We start from the raw sequence: 26,698 nt of genomic DNA, 5'->3' as shown, positions 1-26,698 counted from the left end.
CATACTGTAGCGCAGGCTAAAGTTAATGTAACACCCAGATTCAGTGTTAATAAAGCCAAATGTTATAATTGGCAAAGAAACAGATAACTTACAGAGAAATAGGTTAAGATTTTATTACCTGAGATGTGTGATTCGTCTTGTCCTGACAAAGCAGCTGGCATCTTGCCAGATAAAATATTTTTAAATGATGGCTTTGAGCTGCATTTAAAATCCTGATTCCAATAACGCAGAAATACAATAAAATAGTCACTTACAAGATACGTTTGCATGAGAATATTGGTTTAATTTAGACTGGGGTTTGACATAGGGAAGCTAGAAAGAGATTTTTTGCCATGAATCTATTCTGACCCTTAATACAGTGAATTATTCTTGCTGTAAACCTTCACCGGACTTGCTGAACACTGGAGGCTGAGGCCAATGTCTACTTGTTCCTGAACAATTTTATTCTATCAGATAATATCTTAGATTGTTAATTACATCAGTCTCAAGTGAAAGCTGGGCTTTGCAGCCCTGGGTGATTATTTTAGACCAAAAAAAAAAAAAAATCCCTAAGGTATTTGCATTGGAGAACTTGAAAACTTGGTTTTTAATCAAAGAAAAAAAGGCAAATCGTCCATGTGAAATATGAGAATATGGAATTTATTTCCCCCATAGATGTATTTTCTTACCATTAATGAGTATAAATGTACATTTAATTTCTAGAAAAGTAATGTAATCTACATGATGGAGGAACTGGAAGCAATGTTAGCCGAGTACAGTTGCATCTGTCATGCAGCAGGAATGCTTGCAGTGGAACCTGGTTTCCAGATATAGCTGTTTCAAATCAAAGTTATCAGCGTATAATGTCAGATCAAATTCATCATAGACAGTAGAAAAATAAAACATCGTGATCCTAGGTGAAATTCAACCCAGTCTTCAATGGTTTTCAGATCCCTTGTGTTGTAGAATGGCAACTCTAAGATATCTCCCCCAGGGGATGAGAGACCAAGGATTCCCCTTCTGATGGAAGTTCAGGTGCTCGTCCCAACTTCTCTTTCAATTAGATTGCATTTCCATAGCATCCTCCATCTGAGGATCTCAAAGTGCTTCACGAGCATTAGTGAAATAAGCTTCACCAAACCAGAGCCGGGCCCCGTCGCCTCATTTTTGCCATGCACAGGGGCTGATGGAGTTGTGAACTAAGACTTCTCCGTCATGTCCTACTCTTCGGATGCTCCTGATCTCTCAAGAGCTCTCTGATGGAGTTCATTGTATACAGATGCGCCTCTTTTGTACGAGTCCAGCAATCTGCTTTCTAATAAAGTCTGATTCCTTCTAATAAAGTCCAATTCCTTCAAATAAACACCATAAAACAATGACTGTGCTTTAGGAACGTTAGAGGGTCTATAGTCATCTAGTGGGTTTATCTTAAGTAGCTGTAACATGGTTAATAGTTGGTCACCTACCACTGATTAAGTTTTTAAATGCAAACTCTTTTTAAAAATAATAAATAGCTCATAGGAGACTTGCTTCTGTTTTTTTGGTCTAATTTAGAGCGTTGAAGTTTAGGTTGCAGACATTGCAAAGTTACATAAAACTACAGCAAAAGCATATCTGTGTGCTGGGGAAAAGGGTTTTTTGGCGGTTTTGTGACAGCTGTTGCTTCTTTCAAATACGTTTGCAGTAAAAGGTTGCAAAAGGTACAAAGCAGTGATTTGGTAAGTCAGCAGCTTCTTGAGCTTCCTGCCCGCTGTGGGTTTTAGTAGACCCAGCAGCCGCGGTCTGATGCAGAGATCTTTGCTGTCGACTTGGAGCTGCATGAGATGTGCACACAAAGCAGAGGATGCATCAAATGACTCACAACTGACCTCTAGATGTACCGGAAATTATGGAAAATGGCAAATTGTTGGCATTCCTGATCACAAATAATTGACCAGCATTAAGTGTCAAATGGTCTATGTGGAACAAGACACATCTGTGGACTAAGAAAGCGTTGGCCTGTGACGGGTTATGAAGATATTCTTCCTAAAGCTTAACACGCAGCAGGAGAAATGGGAGTGTAATTAAATTTTTAATGGGAATAGACCTTTTCATACTGACAATTGAAGACACGCCATCCTCACTGCAATTACCAGGAGCTGTGTAAGGCATTTGGTTTTATGAAGATAGCGGCCGAAGGATTTGAAAGGGTCGTGATCACACCAAGCTGGGAGATAACGAATGTGATCAGAAGCCCTGCTCCGGAGAGCTTACAGTCTTGGTCTTACTGCAAAGAGCATTAATCCAAATCTCCTGTGAAATGAGGGTGACGGTGGCGGGAGAACCCGTGGTGAGGCTCCTGCTGCGAGCTTGTACCTGGTGCTCAACTCACGGACGGGAAAGAGTGTGACCGACAGATCCGGCTACAGGCAGGGGGTTGCTGTGCTTTGCCTCTGCAAAGAGAAAGGGCCCGTTTCACTTTCAGCACAGTTTTCACATTGCTCCCAGCTTCTCCTTCCACCTCTCCCTATAAAATCTCCTGCTTGGGTATCACTGTCTGAGGCAGGAGCTGCGCTACAACGTTGGGTCCTGCGCTAGAGCCTAGTTTATAGTCTTCACTGCCTGTGCTTGTAGAAGGAGATGGAAGGGATGTTTCAGGAGATGCTGTGGGAGAAAAAAGAAACAGAATTAAAATGGACTTGGACACTGTTCCATGGAGCAAACCATCCTGTGAACCAAGGAGCGGGAGCTTGGGGGATGGGGCAGAGGGATCCATCCCAAGTTCAGGCATATTCTGCCTTTCTGCTTGTGATGAGGCACAGGGTGGACTGATAAGGCACAGACCAACTCTTCTCAGTATTGTGCACTTGGGAAATGCTGCCAACTGCTTTCCAATCCTCTCTCTCCTTGTCAGAGAAGAGCTCAACCTGCTGGCCACTATTCTTCATTTACAGAACACAGCATCTCTCTAATCTCCCTTGCTGCAAGGTGGCTTAAAAAAAAAAAAAAAAAAAAAAAAAAAAAAGCACGCTAAAATACATGATGCCAACATTTATATGGCTGAGAAATAGCGAACTATTCTACAGGAGGTAGATGATCGTAACAGTCAGAAGGAGACTGTGTGTGCAAGACATTGTGAGGACATGGCAGTGGCTGTTAAATTGCAACTCATGTTCTACTTTTTTTTTTTCTTTTTTTTTTAATAGCATGGTCCATTTGCTGCTACAGTGGCTAAATGCCTTAACAAATAGCCATTGCCTAGCAGCAGTGCCCGGAGTGGTTGAAAACTGTCTTGAATTCAGGTCATATTGTGTTCTGGTTGACAGCAACCGAGATGCTTTGCATAGGGAAACTCTTGCCACTAATAACTGTGTGTGCTGCTTTGTGATATTTCCCAGCACGGAATAAGAAGTTGCCATTATTTCGTCTCTCACGTAGATACAGCACAGCCTGTATTCCTAGAAACACAGTGTCACCAATCTTGATTTCCTTTTTTTTTTTTTAAATTTTGTGATGTTTAGTAGCACATCAAAATCCCTCTGGATTGTACTATTCCATGACAATCCCAGCTTTTCTTTGGCAGCGTGTTTCCAGTCTGTATAGTAAAGGAAGTCAGCAAGGGGGGAAGGAGAGGGGGCTGTGAACTCTGATTAAAGTGTAATGCTTAAAGATAGAAATAAATTTAAAGGTCATTTTCTTAACTGCTTCTCCTATCTAGTCCCTTCATTATGCTGACACTAATAACATAAAAATGGACACGTACGGTCTGGAGCGGTGTGAATCACCGAGCTCATGTTGCTCGGGAGGACGTGTCCTGGCAGCGGTTCCAGGCTGAGGTTGGGAGGTCCTGACTGGTACTGGAGATCAATGGTGGTTCCTGCAGTGGAAGTGGGAAAAGACATCATTCTTTGCATAGTTACCGAGAAGCCAGATCCTCTGGGCCAAATTTTTTTTTTTTTTTTTTTTTTCAGAGAATGTGGAAGACCTCTGTGAGTGGGGGTTAACGTCCTGACTCATCTTTGCTTCCTTCCTGCTCTGGGTGTCCTCTTTGCCCTCAGACTTCTCATTGTCTAGGGACAAGCCCCCAGGATGGCTGGGGTTTCAACTAACAGCCAGCTGCACTGTTCATCTGTCTCTCTGTGTGGCCCAATTACTGCTCTTAGCAAGGTTTCCTGTATAGTTAGAATTTTTGCATATTCCTAAGAAAAAATGTGTTGTCTTCTTGCAAACTGCATCAATTTGCCTAAAAGGCAAGCGCCTCACTGGTGGGAAGCATCACAGAGTGCACCCATTTCTATAGAACTGATCCTGGGTCAGGCTGTCAGAGACAGGCTGGAAACAAATGGCTTGGGGATTGGACTGGAGTGAGAAGGATCCATGTTCAAGCCACAATTCAATCTGCACCTTCATTTCCCTTCTCCCAAGACCAAGTTCTCTCCACCATACATCCTCCAGAGAAGGACACATACCCAGACACCAAGCCCTGTAATGGCTTTGAAATAAAACAACATTGCTGTCCTTTCTCGGCAGGGTTTGTACCTCCCAGCAGCATCTCCTGCAGCAAGCTGTCGATCCTGGCCACACCGAAGAGCTTCACGAACTGGACTTGCTCTATCATCTGCCAGGTGATGCTCTGCAGCGGGGGCAGCAGGAGGAGGATGTCGCTGAACCGGCCTCGGGAGTCGTACTGGCGATCGTTGATGTAGTCTTCTAGGTTGACTTGGACCTGGAAGCGCATGTTCTTCACCTTCCCAGGCTCGCTCAGGCCTTTGCAGTCTGGGAGAAGGAAAAAAAAAATGAAGTTAATTGCTGGCTGTGTAACAAAAAAGTGTTATGCTGTCAGTCAGGCTCTGTAGAGGGAAAAGGGTGAGATGCCAGTGATCCTCTGGCTGTTATCAGAGTCTCCAAGTTTATCTGACAGATTAGCATTGGGTTGCCATTATTCCATATCTCACATAGAACATGGAAACAGTAGGGGGAATTTGAGGGGAAACAGTAACTTGAGGGCAATTTGAGGGGAAACGGTAAGAAAATAAGAGCTTGCTTCAGATGGATGTCTGGTTACCGCCATTAGTGAAGAGGAAGGATTTAGAAGTTGAATCGTATTTGTTCTTCCAAGCAAACAACCTGGAATTTTCCCCTGAAAACTTTGAGTCCCAGCTACTGCCGTGCTGGTTTAGTTCCTGTGTGTTGCAATTATACCTGCTGCAGCATCAGATCCTTGTCTTGTTTTCCTGTCTTTGACCTGTGGTCAGTACATTTTTCAGGGAGCTCTGGTCCAGTTTTGCTAAAGCAAGTAAACGTGCACTCTGGGTAGGGTGAAGTGCTGGGATTTACAGCCTTCCACTCCTGCCTCTCCTGCTATCTAAAACTGAGATTTCTGTCTCACTGGATCATTTCCTTCAATATCTACAAAGAATCCACAAGCACCACATTTTAGGGATCATCACGGCAAGAGATGAAATGGTTTATGGATTATTGTATGTCAGCACGTAACTCTGTGGACGTGCCTACTTGTTAGCACGGACGCGTTTCGCTTCTGCAGAGCCTCGCACTTTTTTCCTTGTGGCTGAAATCACAGCGCCTCGCTGTCGCAATGATCTAAAGCTTCACTGAGATACTGATCAGCCGAGAAGGTAATTTGTCAGACTCAATTTGATAATACCACCCTTACTCAGGTTTACAGCAGGCTCTCTGGCCAGCCACAGTTCATGATGTTTGTAAAACTCCCGTATCTTGATTTCAAATCAACGAACCCAGCAGAAAACAGCTAATGGAAGATACTCTAATTTCTCCATGCTAACAGATGCCAAAGACAAAAGGGCATTGGTTTGGATTTGGGATTGGTCCTCCATCTCTTCTCCAAGCTGCAGGGGAATGCGCACTGAAGGGACTCAAGTGTTGCAGCAAGAGGCGGTTGTGCCTGTGCTGTAGGCGTATAGAAACAGGAGTGTTTGAGGGGAACCCGGGCTGAGACAGAACCCCCCGTGTTTGTGGAATGCGAACACAGCAAAGGTTCAAAACGAGCTTTTGTCTGCCTCTGTGTGTTTCCCTTTTCTCCATCCTGACCTCGGTTGGTACAGGCTGCCAGCAAGATCCATTAACAGACATCCTTGATATTTCTGGGATGTATATTCTGAACAGTCCAGCTCACTGTGGTTTTTAATGCTGCTTTCTGAACTCTGCTGGATGCTCCACGCTGCTGCCTAGTTGGCTCACTTCGCTTACGCATAATTCAATATAGGCATATATGTCCTTAATAGTCATCTCCTTCATTTCAGGCTGATGGGCTTTCCTGAAGCCAAGCTACAGAAGCAGCAGAACTCCTCTAGGGTCTGCAGACTCTTGCACATCGGTCTGGCTGGAGTTACTGCTTGCTAAATAGCAAAGCGTTCAGGGATAGGTCACTTCTAACATGTCCTTGCTGCACGGCTAAGTACTGCTCATTAAGGCAGAGTGAAATGCAGAGCTGCTGCTGCCAAGGGGTTTTCCTGGTTATTGGAGAGCCCTCGACTCCTTTCCGAGCCCCCTGCGTGGCAGTCAGGAAGGAAGCTTACCTGGATCGAAGAAGATGATGGCTTTAAGGCAAGCATACTCATTGTCATCAATCTGGATGTCCCGCAAGGGCTTCACCAACTCGTCCAAAATTCTGGTGGCCACACGAGCGATTTCCAGTTCTGGGCAGTGCATTGGGATGATGAAGTCATTCCCTGGGGCAACAAGAGAAATTCGCTGTCAGCTTTTCACTCAAGATCTGCGAACACAGCCCCAACCAGAAGTTACCCCAAGGCATGTCACCAGGCAGTCCCAGTGCCCACGTGCAGCAGATTTCCAGTGTGCAGCTTCATCCTCGGATTCAAGATTGAGAAGCAAGCCATGGATCTCATTCTTTGGTCCTTAATTATCTCGTTTGCACATGTTGGGGCACCCACACTGCACGCAAAGCCTGCTTCACGTTCTGCTCTGCTTTGCCCTCTACATCTCTTTGCAAATGCTGTTGAATCTTTATTTTTGGTGTGGGTTTCTTTTCTCTCTTTTTTTTTTTTTTTTTTTTTTTTTAACAAAGTTCTCCCTTTCTCTTTTCTTTAATGTGTGGCTTTCAAGGTCAGTATTTGTATTTTTCCAAGAATAATCCCACCACCTGGGGTTTTGGTGGCAGAGAGCTACATGAAAAGGAAATACCTATTTGCACTATAATTTTTAATAGACCTTTCTGCTAAGTTTTTAAGTGCCGATATCCAGATATCTAATTGGCTGCATCCTGGTGATTTCAGTTACAAAAACAAGGCAATGCAGTTCGAGATGCTATTTAAATATTGGGGGTTTTCTCATCCACAATTTCAAAGCGGTAAGGGAACAGTTGTAAAAGTCCCAGTGAATTTTTTTGCTCTTTTTTAGGCTTCTCCAGAGACTTTCTCAAGCACTTAGTCTCAAGCCAGATGTGCAGACCATGCCCAGGAGCACAGAGAGGATTTCAGTCAGGCAGGATACTTGGCAATGACTCGGGTGTGCGAATTATAAAAGCAGGAGTGTGTTTCACTACTTTACCTAATAACAGAAAATCAGTGTATGGTATGGACCGCTTGGCTACCCCAAGGAGCAGGTGTTCGCCTGCGTGGGCTCTGAGCAAGGCAACCTGGAGATGGCATGGAAGAAAGAAATAATATTATGTTTGAAAAACAGAGAACAGTGAGCTGTTGCTGTTTAGGTTAAGCTAAATTTGGTGTTTGCTTAGATATGTCAGATCTACAGATAAAGTGCTATCAAGAGCTAGAACCTATTAGTATATCTTCACTTTTCAGAAGTGCTACATTTACGGCAAAATAAATAAAAAGGTGTTTTCAAACTGAAACAAAGAGGGGCTTGAGTAATTTGAGTTCTTAGGAAATAAATGGCTTTTATATTCAACTATCAAGTACCAATAAAGGGAAAACCAGTATTTTTTTGCCTGGATCCTTGTGCAGACTGGAGTGACCAACTCTATTATATCTGGGGGGACTTTGGCTACTCAACTTATTTTTAATTGATCCCTTCCTTTATTATTCTTTGTCTCCTGCTAGTTCATTGCCCTGCACAGGCAGATCTGTATGTTAATGTCACCTTCTCCCGTTGAAAGGTATGACTGGGAATTCCTACGGAAGGTGGTGGATTTGCAGGGAAGAGGCATTTGCATTTTACCTGGTCGTCAAGTGGGAGCTCACAAAATGCCGGGATGTATTTTGCCCATTCAACCAGCACTAGAAGCTGCTGTTTCATGGATTCACACACATCGTTGATGGTTGCAACCTTCTTCATAGCAATGTCCGCGCTGTGCGCCGGACTCGGCGATGAATACTGAAAGAGAAACAACCTGGTTGCACTGGGATTAGATCTGTGCTGTTTTCCCATTCTCTTTAGCAACATTGATAACGTGGGGAGCCTCCGCAGACTTTAACCTCATCAGGTCGCCGTTGTGGTTGCACATTTATTTGCTCAGCGGCGTATACTGTCCAGCGTACAGCCCACGGTGAAACCTCCACGAGGTGGTGCTCAGTCCCAACAGACACCCCTCCCTCCTCCGCCTCCTTCCCCACTCTCCAGGCTGGCTCAGGACAAAAATCTGATTAATATTCCCGTTTCTAGCAGTAGCCAGCAGCACTGGGTCTCAGATTCCCATCAGTCACTTCAGCCAGCCAAATGCATGAAATGCATCCAGTCTTTCTCCCCCAGCTTGCTGTCTGGGACACAAAACACCCTTTTCAATGTCTAAAGAGCTGCATGGGGAGGGGGGAGAGAGTTAAAACATAATAATCGTTGAAAAGGAAGTGGACACATTGCCGCATGTAATATGCAACATCTGGACCGTATGTTTCAGTGGAGAAAGGATATTTGCATAGGAATTTAAAGGACGCGCAGGGTGAAATTCGTTGTGGAACATGAAATAAGAAAGCAATCAGCGTTACTTGAAGCCCAGTGATTTTATTAGCTTTATTTTTCTCCCCTAAAAATGTTGCCCTGGTAAGGAAGTTACAAGAAAACATACAGTCATCCATGATGGGAACAGTATGTTCTGAGCAGGACAGAGTGTGCATCAAGGAGGGATAAACTTCCACGTGAAATGCAATTTTTTAGGAGTGCAGCAACAACTCAGGCTGGGGGCAGACGTGGCCCAGAGTCTGCAGCATCCCTCAGTCCTTAGAATTTCAGTTTTGCATCTCCAAAGGCTGCATCTGCTCCTAGCAGGACACGCTGTCTTGATAATGCACCGAGGATTTTCTACTGTCTGCTTATGGATAACTAATGCTTTTTCTTCCCTGTGGCTTTCTGCAAGAGCCATCTGAGGGGAGAAAAAGATCCAGCCCTGGTTGGTTTAGGGAGTTTATATGGAATAGCTGAGGGCCGTGTTTGGAGGGATGCTTCTGCATTTCATACCTGCTGCGCCATGGCCTCGGCCTGAGTGAGCACGTTGATGGAGAGCGAGCCGTTGTCCTCGTAGCTGCTCCTGCGAATGCTGATCCTGTCACGCTCGTTCTGCACAGCTGGAACGAGAGCCAGCAGGGGTTGTGTTAGCGAGAAACTGCCCACACTACTGGTGGCTGCTGTTACTTGGGCTCTTCAAACAGGAACGGATGGGGCTTCAGTGCCTGCAAGAGCCTCCAGTCTGGTTGGATGCTGGAATAGGATTAAACAGGCCTCAGGGGAGGGGAAAAGGACACCAGAGAGGGGAAAGACCAAGCACAGGAGCAACAGAGGGAGGTGAGGCCCGTCAGACCAGACGTTAGCTTGTCCCACTGGGTGTGATGCATCTCAGGGGGAGTTTGGCGATTTGGTGTCAACCTTTTTCACTCATCAGCGCACCCACATGGCTGGAGACCTGCCCTTCAGTACCCTTTTTGCCTTGTCTGCACTGAGGACTCCTCTCCTGAGCTCCCGGTACAGTAGGATGTTCTTGAGATTGTATCTTGTCTTACAACATCACTGGGAAAAACATCCTCTGATCCCACCTCAAAGCAGCCTTGAAGTGTTCCCTTTCCTGTGGTCCTGGGGGACATCTCCACAGCTGACGGGCAGCTGGAAGAGTCACCTCACTAAAGAAGCTCCAAAAAAAGGAAGCTGAAATTTGCCAATTCCCCCTTAAAACCATTCCCTCAGCCTTGCCCATCGCGCTGCGGATTTCAGTGAGCCTGTAACCCTGACAGCGACACTGGCACACAGCTGGGGAACAAACCAAGCCAGGCTTTGCCTCCAGCTCTGCTGGCACCCCGTGCAAATCGCTGCTGTAAATCAGCTCAGAGTGTCTGAACTGTTAGTAACAGTGACACAACACACTATAGGGACCACAGCAGAGTGAAGCTCAGCCCTGGGCTTTCTGCAAACAGAAAGGTATGGCCGTGCCATGTGAATTAAGAAAAAAAGGCTGATTTTTTTGAGGTCTGTTCCACCCTTTAAACCAAGCTTTTCCCTGAAGCACAAGCCACATCTATGCCCATGCTCTGTCAACCTCGCACGTTGAATGTTAAGGAATTTATTGCCTCTTCAGCAGCTTATTTTTGCAACACAGGCTCCAAGAACTGACTCACCTCCACTGCAACCATCAAGTGAAACAGCAGCAGAGACAAAAGCAGAATTTAGACCTAGTCCAAACTTGTTTTCCGTGTTAGTTTCTCCCCCAAGCCCTATTGCCTCCGTCCAGCAGCAAACAAGCCCACGTGAGGCTGGAGGCAGGAGCCTGGATGCAGACTCAGCATTTCCCTGACAGCTCATACTTCTTGGCTACATACAGCTCCGAGAGGCAGTTGTCAGGCCCTTAAAGCAGAGGGAGCGGGAAGATTTAGCATGTGGTGATAGTGTAACACATCCCTCCTCCTTCCTTACAGCAATTCTAGGCTCCTTTTGGTTTTATTTAGGAGGAATGACGCAGACATAGCTGTCACAGAGCAACTCGCTCTGCTTTAACCCCTTGGATGTGAAATATTGCTGTTTTGTCTCAAAAGTGGCCACTGGAGACGATTTTTCCAGCAACTTTTTTTTTTTTTTTTTTTTTTTTAGAGGCAGCAAAATCATTTCACCATCACTCTTTCAAGACTTTCCCTCATTGCTGGGCCTCACTTTAGAGCAAGCAGCTCTCATTGCACAGGGCACGTTTCTCTGAATTCATACACAGGAGCTGTGGGCACAGTTTTGCACACAGGGTGGGAAGGTTGGGGTTTTTTTGTCAGCTCAGGTCCAACCACTGATTTGTTTTCCTAACCGGCCTCTGATGAGAGGCCAACAAAGTGAAGGGGCAGAAAACAAGCAACAGCAACAAAAATCAATATCTCCCGTTATCAGCAGGAGCATAGTATTTGTTTTCCAGGATTTGAGGCTCAACTTTGCTGTCAGTCAGGACCCGCTTGCTGCTGAACTGGGTGTGCTAGTGGGGATCTGCTGGGGTCCAGCCACCAAAGCCATTTTGCACCTCAGTGCCAACCTCGCCTGAATGCCTACAAGGGGCTGGATGGGTACATTGATTTGTAAAAGATGCAACACATAGATATTCCTGGAACCTTTTCAGGCTACGGATACTACATAGTGGCAATTAGACATCAATTTAGAGGAAAAAAAACTACTACAGCCCTTGGGAGTCTCTGCTAACCTGCTTTAGACAGCAGCATACGCTGCCCTATGCATGAGGGGGGGTGATGGAAAAGGCTCCTCAGCTGGGGATCCCCGCCAGTCCGAAGGTGAAGGTGATTATGGGGACCACAATCTATAATTAATCTTCAGAATGAATTAACCCTTCACAGCTGGTTTTTGGTTGGTTTTTTTTTTTTTTTTGGTACACCAGAAAGACAAGCAGCAGCACCCAACATTGAGTAGAAACAAGCCCACCCAAATCCATGTCATCGCTGACGTCCTTGGAAAGTCCCCACCCAACTTTCTATGCCTGATTTCATATCAGATGCTCCCTCACGTAGCTCTCTGGGGATGATGGGGCTCTTTTTGCCCACTTACAGGAAAAGGTACAAATTTTTCCTTTCCAACCGAGTTATACATCTTATTTTACATAAGTCCTACAAACCCAGGCAGACCTGATCCTACTGCCCAATGACAGACTCCTTTAAGAAGCCTCGGGCTGTTTTTCTCCCAAGTCCTTTTATGGCACATATTTCAGTGCTTCCCTCATGCTCTGATAAGCTCAATCTTCAAGTGTAAGTGGATGGTACAGATCAACTTTCTCAAGGTGATTTGGGTGTTATCGCTGAAAGTACCCAAGATGTGATGGAATTAAAGACAAAAGGGAGTTAATGTTTTACCTGCCACAAAATTAATCTATTACTGTGTGGTAATTATATTGCTATATTTATGGTGCTTGTAAAAGGGAAGGGATAGGTCACTTGTGGTGAGGCATCAGGAATGCTCAAGGGGTGTGCTGGCGCTGAGGGTGCTCGGGCTTGGCCGTGATCTTGGCTTTTCAGTCAGTAGAACTCAGCAAACTCACAGGGAGGACTCCAAACCCAGTGCTGGATCCAACTGTCCCCCGAGGACAATTATTTCTAATATACGCCTGGCAAAATCTTTGCTCGCCTATTTTTTTCCTCTAATTCTGTCCTCTGCACAGCATTCCAGTTCCCAAAGCCAGTATAAAAAAAAAAAAAAAAAAAGAAACGACTGGGAAGGGGCACGGCAGCCCTGCAGAAGGGGACATCAGAGGGAGTGAGCCCCCATGATGCTGCTGGCCAGGGACAGTGAGGCCCTGACCTGGGCTTTCCCCCATGCACAGGGGAGAGAGGGCAAAATACTGCCCGCGTGTCCCTCTGAGGAATTGTCCACAGCTACGGCATGTCCTGTGGGAAGCAGCCGGGAAAACAAACACATTCCCCATCTGACGTAGAGGAGACATCAGACGGGGGTTTGTTATTCAGAGCAAGCCCTGGCCCTTTTGCCACGAGTGCATCAAAGATGCCGGCAGCAGAGCACGCACCGTGGCTCTTGAACAAACAGCAGCGTGTTTGTGGGATTGCAACAAACCCGTGTTTCCCAAACGTTTTGTCCTTGCTGCCTTGCCACATAGGTACAGAGCTGTGATGAGGAACCTCCCGGGAGGCCGATAAAGACGGGCACAGGCATTGATTGGAAGGGGACAGCAGCAAACCAGTAACTTTCCACAGTAACTGCAGAGGTTAAGGCCCTGCCTACATAGGAGTTACCATTTCCATTATTATTCCTCTAAAAACATCCTTCTTTAAACCCAATGGAGTTGGAAATGTATTAATAAACGGCATAAAGAGAGAGCAGGAAGAGGGAGATGCAAACGCCCCAGCACGGAGCTGGCATTCACCAGCACTCACAGCGTTTCTATCTCCACCAGTAGATTTATCCCTTCTGCTGACTGATTGTATGCACAAATAATTTTTTTCCCCAAGCTACCTCTGGTTTTGTAGGTGTAGTATATTTTATTTGCAAATAAATCCCTATGGTACATGCACATTTAATCACTTCACAGGCTTCTGGCCTGATTTATGACTATCACAAAGTGGGGAAGATCCTTTAACTTTTCCATCCATCTTTGCAATAAACTGCAGTCTCAGCCTTCTAAAAGCTGGCAGAAGAGATGTATAAACAAAAGGTATGAAACAAGATAAAGGTTCTGTGAAACACTTATAAAACTGTCCTATAAACCTGTCCAGTTTAACAAAAATAAATAAAAAATAGCCTCCAATCCTTCCACTGAGTTGCGGCCATAAGTGATACAATAATTCTGCTTAGTTCTGTGTAAAACTAAAGGAGTTCATGCACATTCATAAATTACTTTAAAGGGGATGAGAGGTTAAATATTAACCCCTCTTTTTTTCATCAGCAAACTGAATCCTGACAGTGCAGTGCTGGCATTTCGAAAGGCTTCTAAGTTTTCAGATACTCAACTCCATGTGAGTAGGTGACCTGGCTTACTTGAAAAATCGTACCCTACTAATTTATTCAAGGTTAAACATGATCTCAGTAAGATGACAAAAATAGTACCCTGCTGTTTTCTTTGGGTGCTTAAGTATCTGGTGCACTCCTCATTCACTGATGCTGTAGGGAGCAAAAAACCTGCCCGGTGGCGTTGTGCAAAACCATAGAAATCACACCTTCTCCTGTGCAAAGAGAGAAAAATCAGAGAAAATAGCCAGAAAATCCCTGAAACACTCAGACCACCCTGTGGAACATTCCCAGCCTTACCCACAAGGCAAGAATAAAGGAGTGAATCTCCTGTAACAATCTTAAATCCTGGTCGTAGTGGCGGTTCGGGGGACAAGAAGGGGTTTGCGTTTAAGCAAGCTTTCTCCTCTCCTTTCTTCCTCTCTTTAATTGTTTACTTGTAGCTATTGAAGTGAATTATTGATACCAAGAATGTAATTCAGATAAGAGTGTTTCTGAATGAGCTAATTTCTAGGAAATCTAGGGACTGGAGTTTTGGCCCATTCTTGCTCTTGCTGACACCGGTGAAACCTGGATTCCATCTCAATTCACAAGCTGGGAGGTGTAGGGCTTGTATGGGACAGTCCTGGTTCTTTCCAACAGCAGGATCAAATTCAGAGTGTACAAACAAAACAGTCTAAAGCACCCTACTGATACTTTTCTCTGCCCAGCTGCCCCAAAGCCATAACAAGCCTATAACCCAACTGCATGGTGCTCTCAGGACCAGCTCAACCCTGCACTGACACCCCTGCCCCTGTAGACAGGCAGCTTAGAGCTAGCTTGGGTATTTGCATCACAGGGGTTTGTCTTTTAGCAGAAATTTCCATTCTACCAGGCCAGATAATATAGCTCCTCTCAATCTCTTATGCACTGGAGTTGTTTCCAACAGGGGAAAAAAGAAAGAAAGAAATGTCCAGATGTGTCATGTCATGTCTTACAACACAGGAAGGTTGGAAAAAAATATCACTCTGGATCCAAAATTCCGGTTTTTCAGTTAGTTTGGCTGGAATAAGAACATTTGGGGAACTTGGGGAACTGCAGGTTTTCCAGTATTTAGCAGTGGGCCAGTGGGGTGTCAGTGGTGGGGAACATGCGAGGGTGGCACAACCCTGCTAACCCCACCCCAGGTGTATTGTCACAGACAGGCTGGGAAAAGGACGTTTCCAGCTCCTTCCCTTCTACTGTGAATAAACAATGCTATTACCACACCCTGGAAAGTCTGATTGCTATTATAGGGGCTGACTGAAAAGTGGTGTGTGCCAGAGAAAGAGACTGTCAAACTCTTGCGTGCCAGCGCTGGAACCACGGGACACACTGAGTGTGGGTGTCACCGCTGTGGTCTCCCGACACGAATCGGTGGTTGCCATCAAAAAATTATGTACAAATATTTGTATCATCCTCATACTGCTCTGCCCCAAGACATGGCTCCTCTTTTTTTTTTTTTTTTTTCCCCAGATGCTTCGCAATACTGTTTAATATTAATCTAGAACCACCCTAAAGCAAATAACTGTGTTCCTTTTGTGCACACAATTGTGCAAGAAAATTTCTTTCACAGTCCTGCACACATGCTTTGGATATAGCTCCGGTCAGCTAAGCTAATTTCTGCAAAGCAGTTGCTCAAGGTGCTTTAAAATCTTCCTTACCAAACACATGAGCAGTCTGTGAGCACGCAACCTGACTGCACTCATAAAAATGTTTCAAAGAATGTGACTATGTGGAACTTGAAATGAGTCATCTTTCACCAGCTACGATCAATAATGAAGACATGAGCCAAGGTTTTATAACTTTTACCATAAAAACCAATAAAAATCATGCTTCAGCTCAAAGAATGGAGCTGATAACCAGATTTCAGCCTTTCCAAGCTGTGGAGCTTGCTGCACCGGCAATTGGCTCCATCCCCATCTAGATCTGACCAGATATGCTTCAGTTTTGTCTTTATTACTTTGAGGGCTATTTTTTTTTTTTCCCATCCATTGTATTTACTCCATTTCTCCTAAATTAAACCAGAGGCATTTTTGCTACATCCATGACCTACACTAGATTGCAAGACACCCTTGTTGTCCAGGAAAACATATGGTCAGGATGTTGGAAAGATTTTTTCATCACCAGTGAAATCTTATGAATTACCAGAAATCAGCAAGAAATTTCCCCTTGGTTTCAGTGGAACCATGATTTCACTCTTTGGGTAAGGGGTGTTTAAATCGGTGACATGGAAAGAAACTCTCAAGTTCCTTCCTAGCTCCCTCACCCTTTAGCTGTCGGTGGGTTGGAAAAGAGTACAAGTGAAGGGTGAAGAGTGCTGAACCCATCACCCAACTACCTGCATGTCAGGGGGATGTACCGTCAGTTATGGGTTGGGCCCCCACTTTGCCAAGTGCTCAGCGTACAAAGTTTCTACACAGAAAGCTTGGAGTAAATGAAATGTGGTTATCAGCATGCGTGCTCTCCCACCATGTGAAAACTGAACGATCAGAGATCAGAAACGCTATGGCAGGTCCCAGACTTCCTCAGGGAGGCTGGCTGTGGGGAATTAAGACATAGGTTAACAGCAGTGTTTTTTCTCTTGCTCAGCATTAGGCACTGTAACACTCAGTATTTCCTTCAGTGCATTGGAAGGGCAATTCCCGATGGCCACTGGTAGCCAAATGCTCTACAATACTCCATCCCCCTTTTAATACAGCCAATGTGAAGTGCAACAAAAGGCATCAACCAGTACTGGACTGGTCATTCACAGTGACTCTATAGAGATGCTATACCCACCACGAGGACAGCACTACCAAAGGGTTTTAACTCTGACTCAGGTCCAAGCTCAGGGGACAGAGGAGCCTTTGGGAGCACTGCCTGTGTGCCCTGTGCCACGGAGCAGCCTCTCTTGCACCACAAGGCATCGTGTTCAGGCTGTACTTTGCCCTAAGTGTTGCACCAAGCTACATAAGCACCAGCCAAGTCAACCACCAAACACTACTCTGGAGTAGTCCTTGGCATTTATGAGAAGGAGGATGGCTGAGATAGTCACAGCTGGGATTAGGAGTTGCGCTAGCAGGTACGTAGCAAGGGAAGTTTTATTGTGAAACAATGAGAGGCTAAATAAACCCTGAAGAAGACCATCCCTTTCCCAATATAAAAATTTCCTAAAGAGTCCAGCATCCCAGGGTGGGTGAATATTGTCACAAGGCTCTAACTGAAATTTCCATCTGATATGCTAGGAAATGGGGCTTTCAGCTTTGACAAGAAGAATTTTATCACTGTCAGACACGAGCATCATCTCCCCGGGCCAGGGCTGCTGCTGCTCTCCATGGCGCTCTGCAGTGGGAGTAGGGACAGAGCCAGCAGCAGGCAGTTTTGTAATGTCTCTTTGCACCTACCTTCTTTCTTCATGCCTGCTCTGAAGCACTTCTTCAGCCTGCAGTACCTGCACTGGTTCCTCTTGTCTTTGTCTATCACACACTGTCGACTGAACCTGGGAGGAGATGGAAAATAAACCACAGAGCAACCAGCACGGCATCTGCAACCCACTCACACCAAGCAGCCCCAAATACAGTCCCAGACCTCACTGAGCGACACACTGCCTGAACCCAGAGAAGAGCCAAAAGTTTGCAAGAAGTGGATTGAATCAACGTTGGCTTGGCCCGGTTCCTCATCTTCCCCATCGCCGTTCCTGCCAGCAATTTCAGGCCACCCACCCTGTGAGGACGCTGGTGGTGCTGGCTGTGAAAGCGTGACTGCGACTCGAGTTGTGCTGATGCCTGGCAGTGTAGGAACTCCATCTCCCTCTTTCAGACAGTTATTGGCTGTTCGGCATCAGGACTCATTTGATCCCCTTTGTGAAGACTGTCCTGCTTTGAGTAGAATAATTACACTGTGGGCCACAAGCTCTTCTGTGCCTTCAGCCTGGTTTTGAGGCATGTGGCTTCCTCCTAATTCCTAGTAATTTCAATGGAGGGTTTAGTAACCCGTGTGCTGTTCAAGGGTCAGCCCACATAGATCTGGCAGCTCGTGCCATGGTGGGTCAAATGATGGAAGAGGAATTTGCCACGCAGCGAGAAGGCAGCGTGGGTTGCTCCGAGACCATCATCAGGTTGTAAAAGCTCAGGCATTTTCCCAGACTGGTAAAAAGCCAAAGGTACAGAGTCCCGAAGACTTTCCAAGGAATTCATGTCTGCGATAAACAACAGAGCTTGGAGCTGGGTTAAATACAGCGTGGCTCACCAAATAAGGATTTGCAGACAGGCAAGCATTTGCCATTTGCTTGGCTTCGATGATGTGGATCTTCCCTGAGCTGCCAAATCTCGCAGAGATTCATGGATTCCTGGGGAGGGGCAACAACTCTGCTCCCAGGAGACTGATAGCTGAAATTTCAAAGAAATTAGTAGCAGCTGTTTGCCTCCTCCTGCAGGGATCCTGGGATGGGCACTGTGCGGGTGGACACTGCTGTCACCTCGGGTGTCTTTCATGGCTGGTGTGTGTTGGAGTGATAAGGACCCCAGGATAATTTTTGCACAAACAGGGTGACTCACTTTGCAAAAATTTGGAACGCCCTTAAAGGAGGAAAAGTTCTGGAACAGAAAAAAACCTTCCAGGTTTTAATTAGAGGTGAAGGGCTTGAGTGTATTCAGGGTTTTTTTTCCCCTTCCTCCTGTGTTACAATAAACAATTTTTTCTAAGGTCAACGAAGATAACCGCTGTATAATTTATAGCCTCCTCCTGGTAAAAAAAAAAATTAAAAAATCTCTCAGATGTATACCTGTGTGCCAAAGTGGACGTGAATCATCCACGCTAGGTTCTCAAAATGACTGTAAAATCATCAGTGATATGTCAGCATACACCGCTTAATGATTTCAAAACAAAACTGAAGACGCTGGGCGACAGGTAGAAGCTTTGGAGGTGGCAGGTTCTTGGATGCTTGTTGCTTTTTACCAGGAAAGGTAAGAAACACTGCATTTGAGATTAAATCCCTGGAGCTTTGGTTTTTGTCTTTCCCTTGTTGGGCTGTGATAGGTTATAGTGTCACTCCACACCCAGAAGCTCTACTTCTGTATTATACAGCCCAGACACACCTCAGGTCTGTAAGTTTCCCTGGATTTACACCGTGGGGAAAGCAGTGACAGTGAACTCTTGAAATGGATGGTTTGGTGTGACAAAAGACGTCAGGGTCCAAGATGAGATAGGACTTAGCTTACTCCTTAGCTCTCTGTCTTCCAGTCAGGAACTAAACTGCAGTATTACTCTTAGCATTCGTGGCATGTTAATTCAGCATTTGGGATAGGGGTCCCGTTGTACAACCTAATCTCCACCCCAAATTATTTACAGCATCAATAAATTGTACTTATTTATTGCAGAAGGTGCAGGTACCTGCAGGAATAGACATGGTTCTTGCGGACGCTCCTCCTGAAGAAGCCTTTGCAGCCATCACAGCTGGATGCCCCATAGTGTTTGCCAGTGGCCCGGTCCCCACAGATGGAGCAGAGGGAGCCAATGCCATTGGGGAGCAGGTTGGTGTTGGCCGATTCGGCTGCGATGGCCTCTGCAGGCAGAGAACAGGGATCATTAGACCACTCTGTGATGGAAACTAGAGTCAGCTGACAGCAAGTTGCTTTTTTGAAGCAAAAAGCACACACTGACCCAGCCACCCACACACGTGTGCAGCATGTGTTGCTAGTAAAGCCTCTGGACTGATGGTGATGCTCTTCTCAATTCAACTGAGAGTAGCTCAGTTACTTTACTTCTGATATTGGTGTTTTCTTTGCTTTAGTGAACAGAGAGATTTCAAGCTGCATAACCCAACGTGCTCATGAGAATTAAACAATTACCACTACTTTCCTTGACAGATGGAGAGAAACCTTACCTGGATGTGAGATATATGCTTTTGGGGAGGTGGGGAGCCACTTCCCCAGTCAGACACTTGGAAAACATGGTTCAAAGCTGGTGCCCACAGAAGACAGTGGAAAACATCCTTAACTTGAATGAGTAGGGAACAGCGAAGAGACAACAAAGGCAGGAAGAAGGAACTGCTTTGTGCACAGGACAGAGGTGTTGGAGATAAAAGGCTGCTCTTGAGAGAGCCTCTGCAGCCAGAGGACAGAGACAGCAGCTCCCGCTGGGGTCACTTTAGTTCTCCGAAGTCTAGGTCCTGCTCTGAACTGCCCTCTGAAGAGGCTCATTGCTTTCCACTGGGAAGCAATAGAGGGTTGGAGGAAGATTGACCTTCTAAATTAGGGACCTAAAATTAGGTCATGTGAATGCCCTCTGTCAGGTCCTCTGTTTGCACCCACTCATTTGGGGCAGGAATAGATCTGCTCCTGCCTGGCCTGTGTATACACTGCTGAAAACTCCCCTTTAAACTTCTCCCTTGGCCTTAACCACCAGACTCGCTGCCCTCTTAATCCTCCTAATTTGAGGCACAGCTTGGGGAAGAAAAAAAAAAAAAAAGGAAAATTAAAAAAAAAAAAAAAAAAAAAAAAGAGACACTTGAGAAGACGCAGATGACACTGTTTACATCTCGCAGAGAGGAGGAATGTTTGCAGAGTGTGTCCTGACCCGGGCACTAACTGCAAGATGGTTTTATGAATTTATCACACCTCTGGGAGTATGTTCTTTGCTCAGGGGGAGCCGATCTCGTGCTACAGTGACCTCGGCAAAGTCTCTGCAACAAGACGCATCCTGCCTCGCAGAAGAGATGGGCAGTGACAAGAAACACGCAGCTGCTGTTGTTTTGAACAATGACAAGTCTCAGAGAAAATTACTCAAAGGGAAGGAATTGGCTTCTGATCTGGACAGTCTAAAGAAAGTTTTCCAATGCATAAAAATAGCTTTGGGTGATCCACACACAACATGTATATATACAGAGAGACAGAAGGTTATTTTTGCATATGAATACACATCAAAAATTTTTAGTGAAAATATTTACTATGCAATTAAAATTGCAATCTAAAGCCAAAAAAAAAACAAAACAAAAAAACCCCAAACCCAACACCCTACCAATAAAGCTTTAGTTTTTAAAAAACTGGAAAATTTTTTAACTAAGGCTAAGACTAAGACATTTTTAGCTAAGACTTCACAAATGCAAAGGTCAGACTTCCCTTCACCCCCTCAAAAAACTCTTTTGATCTGTCTTTTACCTTCTAACATATGGATGAATAAATAAGTAGGTTGTAGCAAGATGGGAGCAGCATGACAAGAAAGAATGACACCATCAAAATCATTTTTAGGCCATAATGACAGGCACTGAGATTTACCTGTTCCCAAAATTCATGTAAGGTGCTCCCAACTCTGACATTTGTCAGTAAGTAGCACTTGGGTCCTTTGGGAACCTTGTCTGTGTCAGAGGTGCTTAATGGTAACTTACATTGATTTTTAGGGTTTTTTATATTGATTCTTCATTTTATTTTGCTTGATAACTCAGTATTAAATGAGCTGTAACTAGAATATGCCTTTGAGGGCAACGGTACTGCTAAACATTCATGCGTCTGTTGCTCCATCTATTTTTTTGAAGGAACATATGACCATAAACAAATGTGCCGAGTGTGCTGGATTCCATTTTTAAAAAAAATTGCACAACAAAAATACAGATAAGAAGGCCAATTTTCTCATTGCTCCACTCATGCTTTCTCTCCTGACTTCAGAGGAATCAAACCGAGGTCATACAGTTTGGGTGTCCAATGGGCCATTCATCCTTCAGTTGGGTCCAGATTGCAAAATGTTAGTAATGCTGGAAAGCATTTACTCACTAGAGAAGACTCTTTTCCCTATGTCAGTAGGACACGTAAGGAGCTGCTTGCTGATATAAGGAAGAAATTACCAATCTGGCTTTAAACCAAGTATTACTGGAGAAAGGACCATCAGCCCTGAACATGTGAGAGCCCATAGAAGTCAGCAAACCAAATTTTGTCCTCACTTTATACCCATGAAAATGCAGACAACCCCATGGGTTGGGGTGGCTCTAAGTTAGGTCAGATACATAGCTTAAAGTTCAGTCCCTGTTAGGAAGCTATGTGTCTTTTCAGCTTGGTTGAATGTGAACAGAAATTTAAAAAAAAAAAAAAAAAGAAAAAGAAAGCCCTAAGCCAGTATGCACAAGTTAATTATAATATGATAAGTTTTAACTACAAAATCCTGCCACCAACTAATGACGAATTCCAGATGAGAATTAGCTCATAGAAGAGCAAAGACACAACCGATAACATGTGCATCAAGAAGACTGTTTCAATGTGGCTTTCAAACCCACCCAGTATTTGGGGAATGTCTGGTTTTCCCCTGGACTGATCACTGCTAGGAAAGGCAGAGGAAAGCCAGAATCCCTGCCAGCGCAGCCACTGCCTGTGAAATCAGCTGAAAGCTGTAGACCGTTTGCTTCAGCCCTGACTGACACAAGGTGAAAACCTGCTCAGAGCTTCGTTTAATGTGTCATGCCTCTCTAGAGGGGTTGCTACCTGGAGCTCAGCACCGCACTGAGATGGGCTCGAGGGCTGCTAGGATGGGTCTGGTCAGAGTCCACCTGGCTCACAACAACTGAAACAAGCTCACAACTGTTCTCACCACCCTGGAGAGAGACGCTCAGAGACGTGTGTTGGTTTTAGACACTCATCACCGTGTGTGTGTAACAGAACAGTTCCTAAGCCGTGCCACAGTGCCTCTGAAATTTCTCCTGGACAGACACAACTGATGGCGCTCTCCAGGGAGAGACTGTGACTTATTTTGACCTTGTGTAGGTCCCAGGCTGAGCTGAAGACCCATGGTTGTAGCCAGACTCCTCACTAGCACTGTCCTGGACATTCACTGGCAGTAAAATCTGAAGTTTCAACCATCTTTTGTGAGTTATATCTAAGTAACATTCAGATTGGGAACTACAGCCTACACACTGCTAATGAGATTATCCCAGTGGCTTCACCAGTTTTGGGGTCAACAACCAAGATCACAACCAAGATCACAACCAAAATGCATACAGATTTTTGTTACCTACTGCCTCTGTATGTAAATCCTTACCTAACCAGGGCTGAAATGAAGATGCCAAGTTTTACAGTGGTAAGAAATGACAGTGGGGATGGTCTCAGTGAGGATGCTGCTGGGGAATGGTATCTGGCTTCCATTCAGAGCTGAAGCTCTCCACAATACCTAACCACTGCAGACCTCTTTGCTGCTTTTTTTGCAGTTATGTTCCCGGCTACATCTCTTCTAGATGCACGTTGTATAGGAGAATTACCTTACAATACTTTCCAGAATGGCTTTTCCTTTTATCTACCCAATCCAAGCCAAAACCAAATCCAAACCAGTCTTGGTGCACGTACTTTGCAGCTAACAAATCCCTGAATGACGCGTGCTGGGCTAGAATGTAAAGAGAGCATAAATGCAGGTTTAGGGCATGCACATGCAGTCAAACTCGGTGGCCAAAGCCAGCATTGCAAAACCTGTGCATACAAATGTCTGGATGGACGGGGGCTAACGCTGAAGTCCTGGCCATGTGCAGGTCAGCCGCTTTCTACATCAGCTTTTAGCAAATAGAGGGGGAGTTTTTGAGATATAAACACTGCTTTGGTGTTCCCAAATCTTACATTAACAATGCCAAAGCGGCCAGTGAGAAAGGCCAGAGCTCCTCACAAGCACTCTGGCAGCTTGAGGGATGGTCAGGCGCTGTCAAAACATCTTTGATGGCTTTTTCGTGGTCTGAATTGGGTCAGACTGCAGAGGGGCTGGGAAAGGTGCTCCGCCAACCTTGTGCCAAAGTCCCAGGAACCAGCATGGTGTTGGAGTGCCGAAACGGGAAAACGAGCACCACTGCAGGAAAAAGTGTTCACCGACACTCAGCGAAAGGATTAGCGCAATATTCCAATAATGCTTCATATTTTAAACAAACCGACAACTCCGACAAGAGCATGAGGAAATGGGTATTAACAGCACATAAAAACCAAGTGAGAACATGGCTTATAATGCCAGCCAAGGTAAAGGAAACAAGTTTGTACAGAATGGGAAAATTTCTGCAGTCGCAACACATATTTTATAAAGGAAAGAGAGGATTAGCGTTGGGTTTTGTACATTTCCTTTTGTCATTCTTTATATTTAAGACAGACAATTTTTTTATACTCCTCCTCCACTCCCATAATGGATTCTATTCTTTATTTTATTTAGTCTCAAAATATGGGGCAAACTATGGTCTACTTAAAGGTGGAAAATCAAAAATACATATCTAGGCAAACCTCAAAAGGATGGCAGCTTCCTGAAGCATAAAGCTGAGCACTGGAAGTGCTCTACATCATTAATCAGATGCAAATTTTGATGAAATAATATTCCAAAGAAGGAAACAAATGGTTCATTTCAAGAAAGCATGACCCTATTTGAAAATACTATAATTTTCGCTTTTAAAATTGTTCAGAATGTCAGAAACGGTCCTGAGTCATTTAAAATAAATATTGCACCCCTTCCTGTTCATGTTTATAAAGTGCAAAACTGCAATTAGATTTAGTAGGGGAAATAAGACAGATGAGTCTCACATAACGGGAAAGATAACAAGCCAGTATATTTTTTAAATTACCTAAAATGAGATTATTTCTTGCTTCTAAGAATTTTTAAAATTTTTCTGAAACTACAAAGTATCTGTGTGAACTGTTGAGTTACCTGTGGGAACTGAACTCAGCTGGTTAACAATATATATTCCAGGCATGGACATTTCAGGTCTTTTTTTGAAGTTATTTTTACAAACTGTAGAAGAGGACACTTACCCAAGACAAACAAGCTAATTTCAAAACAGCTAGTTCCTGAGGGAACCAGTTATTCATTAACAGCTAGACAAATAACACAACACCGATCTAGATAAACTTCAGAAAAACTCAACCTGTCAGTTCCACTGCATGAAACAACAGAGAGCCCCAAAGAGGTTTTGGTGGTTAATTTGCAAAATTATATTGAATTTTGAGGAAATTTACTCTAGAAAGTAAAGAATAACTCGTTGTTCAGCAGCAAATGGCGAAGAGAAATAACTGTGTTACATAACATTTTTGGAGTAGGATGGCAGATGGAAACACTTCTGCAAGAATAAGAAATAAGATCCAGTCTATCTGGAGCTGGCAAAAAAAAAAAAAAAAATTGAAGAGCCTTTATTTGGGAACAGACAGAGCTTTTCTTGAAGTCAAGTTTAAATTCAAATTTCTTTGGGCCCTTTAACTTTGTTTGTCTCCTGATATCCCTCCACGTCCCACAATAATAAGTCTAATCATTTTATTTTGGAGACGATAGCCCTACTGAAACTCTGATTTCTTCTGGTGAGACAGTTAATGAACAAACGTGAGACCGTGAAAATCCCATCTTAATTTCACTGAGCTTCTTGAAAAATTACACGAAAAGCTGACAAAACTCTCCAAAGACATTGCTGATGTTGGAATCTCATTCAGTTACACGCTATATGACTAAAATGCCCTTTATTTTTCACAGAATGAACAGTTAATGTCACAGAAAAATGTTCGCTTTATGATGGAGTACTTCTGACTGCTAAAAGGCTAAATATCATGCAATACGCTTTATTTCTGTGAGCAAAGCGGAAGTCTTTGCATAGAAACACTCACGCCTCACAGCCAAGTTCTTTGTGTGCTGTCAAGGCTTTTAGACCATCTCGATAGCCAGAAGAAAATATAAGGCAAGTAATGATTTGGATGTTGGTTCTCAATCTAAGTATCTAGGAAGAAGTTAAATTGCACACACGGTGTGTTGTCTGGGTAATAGACAAATGCCACTGGAAATGGCATTTTTTTTTTCGCATTAAATATGAACCTAGCTCATATATAGGAATTAAACATATTTTAAGGAAGAAATACTGGTAATAACTCCTCTCACAAGTCATACAGGGGAGCAAACCTATGGCGTGCCATGAAGAACTCTACAAACATTTGCAATACGTTGTGGGCTCCTCAGGACATGACGCTCAGCCCACCAAAGAAAATAACAACTCAAAATAGAACCAGCAAGTGAAAGGGTCCCATTTCAGCCCAAACACAACTGCAGATCCAACACAAGTTGACGGGTCAGCTGCTTAAATACTATTTCTTCCACCCTTTGCCCCACACCTCCTACCTGCCTTTCCTAGGTGCTCAGCTTTATAACAAAGGCAGTGGAGGTTATTCAAGAGGAAGCAAATAGAAATCTCACCGGTGTTATTTGGGAGCACTCGAAGGTTGTCAAATTCCAGCATGGTATAAGAGGAGTCCAAGGAGTCGACATAATCTGGCATATCCATGTCCATGATGGACTGACAAAGCTTCATTATTACTTGTCAACAGCAAGGGAAGCGGCAAAAAACAGCCCTGCTGTCAATCACAGCCAAGGTTTCCTCTGCAAAGAGAGACACCCCAGCCCTTGCGATGACAAATCATTACCCAGCTCTGCCCGCAGTCCCCTCCCCGTGCCAGGAGAGAAGGTACAGAGCCGTTCCCTCCTGCGCGCGCAGTCCCCTCCCTTCCTGAGGTGCATCTGTGCTCTCCTGGTCCTGATAATATGGTGTAGATAAGGCCTAGACTCAAAAGACTTGGATTGCATCTTCGGGTCAATACAGCCTGGTTTATGGCTGTTCCTGCGCAAACATTTTGAAAAGGGCTGCAAAGAGGCGTTCACACACATGTTCTTCCAGAGCAAAGCGGTGGTCACGCCAAATAGCACCCGTGTTGATGTCACCTTGCTCAGCTACCGGGCCTTGGGACAAGACCAAATGATGTCACTTGGTGCTGGTGAAGACAATGAGTCAGTGTCACCACTGGTTGAAGACTGTCAAGATAGGTTGGCATTGAAAACGTGAGGCCTTGACAGGAGACACCAACAGTGCTGCACACCGGATCACACC

General features: G+C 44.6%; 1 protein-coding gene across 2 annotated transcripts; it reads right to left on the bottom strand.

Moving 5' to 3' along the window:
- Positions 1–2,485: 2,485 nt before the first annotated feature.
- On the bottom strand, positions 2,486–26,200 carry LOC141963697 (hepatocyte nuclear factor 4-beta-like). 2 transcript variants are annotated; one of them, XM_074913270.1, is made up of 10 exons: positions 26,011–26,200; positions 19,231–19,435; positions 17,244–17,338; positions 9,370–9,476; positions 8,137–8,292; positions 7,507–7,594; positions 6,516–6,668; positions 4,498–4,734; positions 3,722–3,835; positions 2,486–2,622 (listed from the first exon to the last, which is right to left on the bottom strand). In XM_074913270.1, exons 1-10 carry the CDS (start codon positions 26,123–26,125, stop codon positions 2,486–2,488), a joined length of 1,407 nt encoding a protein of 468 aa, XP_074769371.1. In that variant the 5' UTR covers positions 26,126–26,200. The 2 variants fall into 2 exon arrangements, with proteins under 2 accessions (XP_074769371.1, XP_074769372.1); XM_074913271.1 differs by having other exon boundaries at positions 19,231–19,402.
- Between the last annotated feature and the right edge of the window lie 498 nt (positions 26,201–26,698).

The sequence above is a fragment of the Athene noctua genome, chromosome 9, assembly GCF_965140245.1.
Source record: "Athene noctua chromosome 9, bAthNoc1.hap1.1, whole genome shotgun sequence".
NCBI classification, from domain to species: domain Eukaryota; kingdom Metazoa; phylum Chordata; class Aves; order Strigiformes; family Strigidae; genus Athene; species Athene noctua.
The sequence above is the reverse complement of the archived record's forward strand: the minus strand, read 5'-3'. Positions and strand labels throughout refer to the sequence as shown.

What these genes read in the sequence shown, in the direction of transcription:
- LOC141963697 (XM_074913270.1), bottom strand. Translation starts at nt 26,125, where the DNA reads ATGAAGCTTTGTCAGTCCATCATGGACATGGATATGCCAGATTATGTC. An exon ending in AGCTCCCACTTGACGACCAG is followed by an intron (nt 7,595 to 8,136) that starts GTAAAATGCAAA and finishes TGCCATCTCCAG; the next exon opens with GTTGCCTTGCTCAGAGCCCA. An exon ending in GATTCACACCGCTCCAGACC is followed by an intron (nt 2,623 to 3,721) that starts GTACGTGTCCAT and finishes TTTCTCCCACAG; the next exon opens with CATCTCCTGAAACATCCCTT.